The sequence below is a fragment of the Moschus berezovskii genome, chromosome 23 (assembly GCF_049115385.1).
Source record: "Moschus berezovskii isolate FMDL1 chromosome 23, NW_MosBer_1.0, whole genome shotgun sequence".
NCBI lineage: Eukaryota > Metazoa > Chordata > Mammalia > Artiodactyla > Moschidae > Moschus > Moschus berezovskii.
The window spans coordinates 49,105,683-49,116,355 of record NC_142482.1 but is presented as its reverse complement, the minus strand read 5'-3'; the positions used below and the strand labels follow the sequence as shown (position 1 = coordinate 49,116,355).

The following is a 10,673-nucleotide window of genomic DNA, read 5'->3' as shown; positions in this document are numbered from 1 at the left end:
ACTGAGAATTTCAAAACAGCAATGGCAGAACATTAGCCCAAGCATGGGGCCCTTCTAAATGTGGGACCCTGTGTTACTGAACAGGGTGCAGGCCTGTGAAACCAACCCTACCTAAAAATTATCAAGCTTCTAGAAGAAAACACAGGAGAAAACCTATGTTACCTTGGGTTATGCAAAGATTCCTTAAATAGGCACAATACCAAAAGGACGATCTCTAAAAGAAGAAATTGATAAATTGAACATCATCAATATTAAAAACTTCTGTTCTCAAAAGACTAAGTGAACGAAAAGATAAGCCACAAACTAGGAGGTGAGTGAGTGAGTGAGTGAAGTCGCTCAGTCGTGTCCGACTCTTTGCGACCCCACGGACTGTAGCCTACCAGGCTCCTCCGTCCATGGAATTCTCCAGACAAGAGTACTGGAGTGGGTTGCCGTTTCCTTCTCCAGGAGATCTTCCCAACCCAGGGATCGAACCCAGGTCTCCCGCATTGGAGGCAGATGCTTTACCATCTGAGCCACCAGGGAAGCTCAACTAGGAGGTACTATTTATCAAAAATAATAAATTTGAACATTGTACACATCATGTGCCAGTGTTCTAAAAACTTTATATAAATTCACATATATATATATATATATAATAAATACCTTATAAAATAGATACAGTTTTGGCTTCATCTTATATAAAAAAAGATACAAGAATTTAAAAATCTGGCTTAACGATATAAGACTAGTAAATCAAGGAGCCCAGACTGTCTGATTTTGATGCCATGTTCTTGATGTCTCCTAGAGTAAAAACAAATGACATTTCTCTCTTCTCATTTTCTGTCCTTAGTTTATCTGAGGGGGGCTTTTAAAAAAAAAATCACCTACAACTTATTTCAACAGACTACCTTGAAAAATTCCCAAAGTGGGCATTGTTGATGGCCATGACTGCCCAACTATGTTCAGTAGACAAAGTCCTCTTCCTATAAGCCTTTTCCAAGGCCAGGTAAACCCAGTGGTTATCAGTGTTTCTGGGACCGGTATCAGCAGTCCAAGGGTAGCACAAGTAAGTTTATAAAGCTTAGTGCCAGATAAAGCAGCCTTGATTTGAACTGCCTCACTGCCCGATTTTCTCTTTTGCAGCAAGGGACATTCCTGCAGCAAAGTAAGGCATGGTTTTCTATGCCCAGAAAGAATGCATGGGCCTTGTTCAGTGACCACTTACATCCAGAGAGGACCAAGGCATGGGAACGCTCATGTTTATCTGTGTGCCTGAGCCCACCCACTGTTTCACTGCAGGCCACGGAGAAAGAAATATCAAGTCCTAAAAAGGCATTGGGGCTGAATAGCACAATATGCTTGGATACCCATGCTTCATGTAAACACAGGGCAATTGTGAGTTCTGAGAGTCTGGGTGTTGCAGTTCACCGAGGGTCTGATTAGCATCTAGACAGCAACCCCAGAAAGGGCTGCAGACCCCTTTGTCTGGAGGAAGGGGTGTACACATGATTCTGGTCACCAGGACTCCCCAGCAACTCTCCTCTGAATATTTCACCCCTGGTTCCCATTGAGGTATGTTTTGGGAGTCTCCAGCATTTTCACAGCAAAGGGCTTTTTGGCTTGTCTGCCTTACTTTTTACAAGCGCAAGGGCAGCAGTTTGAAGTGAAAGGGAAGAGTCATGGGAAACTGAACTTCCGGCAGAAATAACATAGCTCGTGAGGTTGCTACAGAAGCTGGCAATTGCTGAGTAAACTCTGTTTTGAACTAGCGGTGTCCGGAGTCTTTCGAGACTTTAGCTTTGACGTCACGTAAGTGATTGTGTCTAAAAATCAAAAACAGACACTGCGTAGCTCCTAGTACTCTCTGGTTTCCTGGGTCAAAAGGCTCAGGATGCCTATCTCCCTCCTTTCCACGGTATAATGTTTTAGGTAGAACTGTGATTTTTTTTTTTACTGTCTTGCTGCCTTCCCACCTTCACAAAGAAGAAACCAATGACTATTTCTGCCCCCTCTGCGGTAAGAGCTGGAGATCACATTTTTCCTGGGTGTTCTCCATCCTGTGGCCAGAGTACATTCCTTTAACTTACCTGTTAAGAGTCCAACAGTTATTCAGCCTTTCTGACTTTAAGACAGTCACACACAGACCAACCCCAATAAAACCTGAAACTTCAGTATTTGGCACCTGCCACACCCAGGGCATGGCTTTCAGGAGATTTCACCAGGTTAAAAAAGATGGATATGATTGTCCCTTAGTGTTACCTATTTGAAACTTTAATTCTAATCAACCTAGGATATGAAAAGTTCAGAAGTGTGAGGGTACCCTGGGAATATTCAGCACACAAATTTTGTCAAACGGAAAAACCATAGGTTCTTAATTCAGGAGCAGTTTTTAAACTCTTGGAAAGAGAGAAAAAAATCAGTGGAACAAAACATCTGTACGGAGATCCTTTTATTATTATTATCTGCTGATGTGACTGGCTCCAAGGGAATCACTTGCACCCAGAAGGGTTCCCTTTCCTAGCTTTCTATCTAAAACGGCAATATTCACTGTGTTTATTTATATCAATTTAATCAGTTATACTTTCCTGATGTCTTGGACCGTAAAGAATCTGCCTGCAATGCAAAAGACCCCGGGTTCAATCCCCAGGTTGGGAAGATCCCCTGGAGGAGAGCATGGCAACCCACTTGAGTATTCTTGCCTCGGAAATCCCATGGACAGGAGTCTGGAGGGCTACAATCCCTGGGGTCGAAAAGAGTCAGACACCACTGAGTGGCTAACAGTCAAGCATTTATAAAACTATGCCCGTATTTAGAAGAGAATCTTCTTTTGGGTTTTCTAATTCTGCTTTTCTGGATAACTGCATGCTGACCATCTAGGCGTGCACATTAAGAATCAATAAATGAGAACATCACTCACTTCCAAACAAACATCAGAGGCCTTAACATATAAGGATTTAGGGGCAAGGAGGGCTGTTGCTTCTCCCTGTGAAACCAGCATTAAACAGTCACTCCTCACTTCATCAGGAAAAAAGAATGTACTCTGGAGAAACCGCAATGCCATAGTCATAAAGTACCCACGTGGCTAAACAAAATTCCCGCCTGATTCAGGTATTTCAGTTCTGGGAAGGAAGCGAGGGTTTCCTTACAGAGGTTAGACAGGAAGAAATGAGGTCCATGTCCCTTTGTCTCAATTATCTATAAAAACGAAGGCGCTTATTTATATAAGGTACATAAGAAAATTCTGGAGCTAATCCATCTTCTGGCTTGTCTAAAGGTGGGAGGTTTGCAGGCTAAAGGCACACAGAATTCATGTCCCCATTGACAGGGTTTTCACGCTCATTTCTTATCTGAAGAGCTCAAGTTTTTTTGCAGAGTACACACAAGGCCCTATCAAAGTTCAGTGTGCAGTTTTGTTTTGAGCCGCTGAAGGACAGCTTTCCCATTAGAAATCTAACACAGGAACGTCTTTAATTAGCAGACTTTTCTGCAGAATGGGGCCAAGCACGACTACCGGGACTGAAGTGTGAATTTCAATACTTCGTTGCAAAAGGAGAAGACTGGACGGTCTCAGTATCTTATTTGAAGCGGGGTACGATGACTCATACGTGAAGCAGTGCATTAATGGCCTACATAATGTTACAGGTATGAATTTTACATAAAACGGATTAATATTATATGTCATGGTGGAATTTTAAATACTCCGTGCCCATGCATTTTTAATATTTACGTGCTCTAGTTTAATGTTCAAGGCAATTGCATTTCTTGAGCCCACTTTTGCATCTAGATGGGTAAAAGAAAAACCCTACCACGTCTCGGTTTTATTTATACGTCCGTTTACCAAAAATGTGCATTCGGCCTTCTTTTCCATTTCCCCCTCCCCACCCCCACCCCCCATCCCCCAAGCTTTAACGTTTTAAAAACAGGCACGGAAAGGCTACGCATTCCATTCCATCATTATGGTTTCGGCAGTTGGGAAAAGCCGAAGAAAGAAACGGGAGTGGGGAAACAGGAGAACGAACGTGCCTTCTAGAACAGCGTCCTTCTTAAGGCGCTGGAATCCGGGGATGGAGGGATGGGTGGTGGACGGTCCTCGGGCGCCAGGCTGTTAGCAGTGGCAGGAGAGCCTCGAGCAGGGCCCGGGCGCTCCCTCCACCGCCTAAGCCGGGGGGGAGAGTGAATTCCAGCCGCACATTCCCGCAGCTCTTCGCAATTAACTTCTCCCTCTCTTTTCGCCTCCCTAGGGCACACACCAACCTGGCCCGACTCCCACCCAGCTCTCGATTCTCAGAGCCCCCACCCACGGCGTTGACGGAATGGAGTGCCCTTCCCATTGGCCCGAGCGTCATTCCCTGAGGTGGCACCGTCCGCCTGATTGGCTGGGCACTCCCGACCCCCCGCCCACCCCTCCGCTCGGGTTGCCCGGCTCCCGCCCCCCGGCATCGCCCGGAGCCCCCGCCCTCGCCGCCTCCCTCCGCGCGCCCGCCCCCCGGAGCCCAGCCCGGACTCCGCTTTCGCTCGCGCGGCGACCCGGCCGGCGCGCTGGCCCCGCCCCCGGGGCGCGCGGCTTATAAATACAGCTGCGCTGCGGGCCGGGCCGGAGCGGAGTGGAGGTGCTGTTGTGAGTGTGAGATAGGAGCGGGGGACACTTCGGGTCCGGGGGAGCGCGGCCGCCCCGGCGGGCCGGCTGTAATCGGAGGTCCGAAGGGAGTGACTCGGGCGCCCGGTGGGCTGCTTTCTTTCCGGTGCTTTTGATTTTTTTTTTTCCCCTTGCCTTTTGGTCCCGGCCGAGTGTCGCCCGCTGAGCCAGACCCAGAGCGATTCTCCGGTCAATTGTTGGGCGCGCGATCGCCCGGAGCTTTCCGGTGCCCCGAGCGCAGAGCGGGCGCGCGGGGCGCGAAGGAGAGGGGAGCGGAGCCGGCCGCGGACGAGGAGAGGGGGCCGGAGCTTGCCTGCCTCGCTCGCTCGCCCAAGCGGGTCCGCTCGCGCAGGGCGCAGGGCGCGCGCGATGAAGGCGGTGAGCCCGGTGCGCCCCTCGGGCCGCAAGGCGCCGTCGGGCTGCGGCGGCGGCGGCGGCGAGCTGGCGCTGCGCTGCCTGGCCGAGCACGGCCACAGCCTAGGCGGCTCGGCGGCCGCGGCGGCGGCGGCGGCGGCCGCGCGCTGCAAAGCGGCCGAGGCGGCGGCCGACGAGCCGGCGCTGTGCCTGCAGTGCGATATGAACGACTGCTACAGCCGCCTGCGAAGGCTGGTGCCCACCATCCCGCCCAACAAGAAAGTCAGCAAAGTAGAGCTCCTGCAGCACGTTATCGACTACATCCTGGATCTGCAGCTGGCGCTGGAGACGCACCCGGCTCTGCTGAGACAGCCGCCGCCGCCCGCGCCGCCGCACCTCCCGGCCGGGACCTGCCCGGCCGCGCCGCCGCGGACCCCGCTCACCGCGCTCAACACCGACCCGGTGAGAGGCCTCGGGGCGGCTGCCGCGGGGGTCCGCGGGGAGGGCGACGGCCGGATGGAGGCACGCGGGCGCTCCCTCTCCCCGGGGCAGGGGCGGCGGAGAGTGACAGTTCGTCCGGCCGCTCCTCCCGGGGGCCGGCGCCGCCGGCGGGCTGGGTGCAGCGAGCTTGGGGACCGGCCGGGTGGGCGCGCGGGGCGGGGACCAGGGGCTGGGCGCCTCCTGGGCTGTCACGGCCGGCCGGTGCCCCCCGGGGAAGGGGCGTCTCCCCCTGGGACTGCAGGCTGGGGTGGGGGCGTGCGTCGGCGGGCCAGCCTGGGTTCCGGGAACGGAGGAGGAAGACCGGGAGGAGCGCGGTGGGGACGCCTGCTAACCTTTCCCTGGGTGTCGGTTGCTATTCCAGGCCGGCGCGGTGAACAAGCAGGGCGACAGCATTCTCTGCCGCTGAGCCGCGCGTCCCAGGTGAGCGCGCGTTTCCCTTCTAGGGTGGCCGGTCACCAGAGACACCCCTTCCCCAGGGCCTTCCGGTGTCAGGCACAGGGGTGTTCTTTGCCGTCCCCCCACCCCACCCCCGCCCCAGCATTTCTGAGACCAGATTCCCAACGAAGATTCACCTCTCTCTGCCACCCAGTTAGTCAGTGAACCCGTACTTAGCTTCGAGAACTGGGGGACAGATCAGCTCGTATCCCCGCCGCCCCCAGTGATCGGCCGGTCTCCCCGCCGAAGTGAGAGTGCCCTCGTGGGCGTGGGGCCCGATGTCGCCCTCCCCACTGCCCCGTGCAGTCTGACACCCACGGAAGAGGAGGCAGGCAGGGTCCCCGGAGTGGGTCTCCTGCGCGGGCTTCCCGGGGGCTCGCGGCTGCTTGCACGGCGGCGGACAGCGGGTGTAGTCTGACCCGGTGGTTTGTTTTGGGTTGTTGATCAAGCGTGTCTTGAGTTTGGTCGGTGGCGCCAGTTAGTCTGCAGCGGGAAGGTTCACACACCCCCTCTGTTCATTCCTCTTCCACAGGTGTGCGGCCGCCTGAGCCCGAGCCAGGAGCCCTAGAGAGGGAGGGGAAGAGAGCAGAAGTTAGAGAAAAAGCCAACCGGAGGAAGGAAAAATAACAAAAAGATCAGCAAATCCTAGAAACGTTTCATTCGTCATTCCAAGAGAGAGGGAAGAAAAAACTTTTCATCTTTGTTAAATTTTTTTTTTGCACGTTCATAAACATTCTGCATACGTATTCTCTTTTGTCCCATTTATAACCGCTGTGAATTGTACATTTTTGTGTTTTTTGGAGGTGCAGTTAAACTTTTAAGCTTAAGTGTGACAGGACTGATAAATAGAAGAATCAAGAGTAAATCCGACTGTTAGAAACCGACTTTGTGACCAAGGAGCTCAATTTTTGTTTCGAAGCTTTACTAATATACCAGAGCATTGTAGATATTTTTTTTTTTGACATCTATTGTTTAAAATAGATGTTTATACGGGGGCAGGGAACTTTGTGTTCCCTGCAAGTATGTTACATATTGTATAGATAACTGAGTGACATTTCATACCATGTATATATAGAGATGCTCTATAAGTGTGAGAAAGTATATGCTTTAATAGACTACTGTAATTATAAGATATTTTTAATTAAATATTTTTTGTAAATATTATGTGTGTGTTTTTTTTAATCTGTGGGAATATTTCTTTTGGAAAATTATTTTTCAGCTCAGTTGAAGAGCTCTTGATAATCTTGAATGTCTTTTCTGTTTGGTCTGGCTCTTAATTTGTTTTTGTTTTGCCTGGTGTCCTGTAGACTCGGAAGTAACAGTTATAGCTAGTGATCCTGCATGACTGCATGAGATGTTTAATCACAAAATAAACTTGTTCTGAGTCCATTCAAATGTGTTTTCTTTAACCTAGATCGAAATCTTTGCATTTGAAGCCTATGTGTGGAAAATACGCTTTATCAGTTTTTAAGAACAGGGTTTGATAGTGTAATATATAAAGAGTAAGTGTTTGTTTTTCCTTTTTTAACCGAGGTCAAGATGGATTCGGAATGATTTTGTTTACGGGATGGGGAAATGCTTGGATCCTGATGAGTTTATGAAATCTACTGTTTTATCAAAGTGGAAAAATGCTTATCATTCTTCATTTTACACTAAAGCTTAATGTCACTGAGTTTCATGTCTGTACAGATTATTTAAATCATAGAAATGAAAAATGTTCTCTGCTTGCTACCAAAGGACAAACTCTTGGCAATGAACACTTTCTGCTTTCCTTCCTCCAAAGAATATTAATAGGCAACAGTGGGAGAGAAAAAAATTTAAAAGGCATAGTGGCAAATCTTTCAAGCAGGGATAAAAGTCGATCTTCAAACATTAACTTAAGTAGACCAAAAATTCTGATGACTGCATCTAGATTATTTTTTTATAAAAATGATTTTCACTATAGCTATGTTAGTTAACCGCTAGACTACTGTCCAATCTCTTGTGCTGTGTAACTTTTACATGTGAATATTAAAGTAGATTTATCTGTCTTGTACCGTGATTTCTGGTCTCATTTCTTCAAAACCTTAACACTTATTTTTAAGACTTTCTTTTCTCTTGAAGGAAGGTAGTATATTCTGGGTTAGGTAGGACTGTCAGGGCTTGTGAACATTATTCATTTAATGTGATCAGTGCTCTACACACCAGTTAGATGGAATTTTTAGAGTGAGAGAGAATTAAGTAGGATTTAATTGGGTGCTTTGTAAATAGTTAGTCAACTGTGTATGTAACGTGGCCTGTTTGATTTTTAAAAGGAAAGGATTTGTTTCAGCTTATACAAGAATAAAAGTATTACAAACCCAAGGGACTTTTATGAGGTCAAAGTCAAATATTTATATGAATATGAAATATGGCCTCTAGTAGTCAGTTGAAATGGCAATATCTCAACAGAAATGAACAAAGTTAATGCTGATAGATTCCAAAAAATGTAAAGATTTAAAAACTGTCCCCTGTCTCCATCATGTTACCCCTCAGCTTTGACATTTCACTGGTCTTAGGTATTTTTAGAATTTGATGTATTTGATGTTGAGACTTACAAAGTCAAAGGACTACTTGTTTAGATGAGGTTTATTTTTATTTTTTATATTATTCATTCTTGTCACACATGGAGGAAAACACAAGAACACTGCTGGAATTCCAAGTCTGAACAATTCTAACGATTGCATTCTTTGTTATTAAGAAAGGGGACAATCCCTCCTTTTTATTTGGCAGCTTAATTTCAGTAGGAAGCAAGTCACATGTGCTCTGTTGGTTGGAGTTAGGCATTTGTCAGGCCTAACTACCATATCCTACCTAAGTTTTTAAGCAGAGCTTAAACTTATGCTGGGAGATTGCACATCTCAAAATGAATATTTTTGATTTTTGAAGATAAGTCTTGCTCCTTAATTTCACATTTGGGGCATGAAGAACCACTAAAAGGGAAAAAAGTATTATGGATGTTACATTTGAGAGACTTGACATTTCCCCCTCAGCCACTCATACAGCACTGAATGTCTCTAAAGAAGCAAAGTCACTGTTCACTAAATTTATATGCAGTTGTATAAGATAATGCATTCTATTAAATGTTGGCTGTGTCCTAACCAAGTAACCAAATAACAAAAACATTTGTCATTTATCTATGTAGTTCTAATGATTCAGATACTTGGTTAACAGAAAAATATTCTGACTTCTCTCATTTAGTTTGTCTGCCTTTAATGTACAGGCACAACCAAAGAGTAACGTTTATACCTACAAAGGGAAAAAAAAATCTCATGGTGAGATGTTTGTCATTGTGGTTTTAAGATCCTGAACATCTCAAGACATTTCATGTTGAAGGAGAAAAATAAAATTCTTTCATTTCAAAGAAATAATATACTTTGACATTGTATAAATCTTAAGTCTATTGTCAAGCTTTAACTGAATTTTTAGAACTTTAAAAAATTTTCATCCCATAATCTATTGTATTAAATGCCTTCGATAATAATAAATCTTCACTGAGCAAAGGGTTCTGAAGTTTGTGGTTTCTAATTGACTTCTACTGAGTTATGCAATTTTTCATTATCAAGAATGGGTCTCTTGATGGATCACCTCAATTATTTACAGTGTTCCTTACCAGGTGATGAAAAATGTGGCTTGAAAATGGTGATATGAACGGAAAGGAAATCTAGTTTGAATGCTAGAGAAACCTTGTCTGCTCTTTGGTATCTGCTAGGAAAGGAAGCAAGAATTCCAAAAAGGCAACAGAATGATACTCAGGGAAACTAGACCCCTCTCTGCCACACACCCACCCACCAACACACACACACATACACACACACACTAGTGTTGACAAATTATTTCACAGTAGTACAGAACCAAATAAAACTGGCTCTGTCTTTCTAGCTGATGCACTTTAATTATATATATGTTAATCAGCCCAGATAGCCCTTGGGTCTCTACTGGGCCGAGGACCAACCCCTCCAGGTTTCTGAAGAGGGAAAAGCTTCCCCTTGCTGCTTTGCAAGTCCAGGAAATTAATTTACTCACCTCAGAATTAATCTTAATAGGGTTGCCCTCAATAGGTATTCTTCAGACCCAGATGGTTTCTTTCAATTACAACCCATGACATTTTGCTAAAATATTAATTATATTAATTAGAACCATTGCCCAAAAGGTTTTAAAATTGTAATTTTACTTAGAGTTCTACCTTGAGCAATGATACAATAGATACTTGAAAAGATAAAACTCTTACAAAGGGAACTCATTTGTTCCAGAGAGATGAACTGCAGTCGTAGAAACTTAATTGAAAGTGCTTTTCAAATTTTTGATGAATTTTTTAAAAGTGTGTTTCTGTGTTCAGGTGCCTCCTTCATGATGATTTATATCCTGGCTGTTATAAAAAGTTTTGCTCAGGCACTAAACTCGGGTCTGAACACATTGCCAAAGTTTTTTTATACTCACCCAAGCAAAGCAATTCAGTAGTCAGCTGCTGAAATTGGCTCCGTCATTCATAAGTCTCCACAATAAATTCACACAAGGGATATGAAAAAGGAGCCATAAAAATTGAAGTTAATTTGAAAAGCCCCTTTGAGTCCTTAAAAGAGTAAACATCAGTTTCTCAGGGAAGAAGAACAAAATACGTTACCTGTATTCCACTGGCTAAATGTGATTGAAAAGAAATTAAACTTAAAATATTTAAATAAAGAGACTGAAGACAAATTTTCCATATGAATTCACTGAATCTGAAAGTCTTTCCAATAGGAAATCT

General features: G+C 45.9%; 1 protein-coding gene across 1 annotated transcript; it reads left to right on the top strand.

Moving 5' to 3' along the window:
• The first annotated feature begins 4,562 nt into the window (after positions 1-4,562).
• ID4 (inhibitor of DNA binding 4) lies at positions 4,563-9,430 on the top strand. The gene is made up of 3 exons (XM_055406861.2): positions 4,563-5,434; positions 5,835-5,893; positions 6,441-9,430. The coding sequence occupies exons 1-2, from the start codon at positions 4,988-4,990 to the stop codon at positions 5,877-5,879; spliced, it is 492 nt and encodes a 163-aa protein (XP_055262836.1). The 5' UTR covers positions 4,563-4,987; the 3' UTR covers positions 5,880-5,893; positions 6,441-9,430.
• The last annotated feature ends 1,243 nt before the right edge of the window (positions 9,431-10,673 follow it).

Excerpts from the sequence above, each read along its gene's own strand:
- ID4 (XM_055406861.2), top strand. The coding sequence starts at position 4,988 with ATGAAGGCGGTGAGCCCGGTGCGCCCCTCGGGCCGCAAGGCGCCGTCG. Across the intron at positions 5,435-5,834 it reads CCGCGCTCAACACCGACCCG|GCCGGCGCGGTGAACAAGCA; the intron begins GTGAGAGGCCTC and ends TTGCTATTCCAG.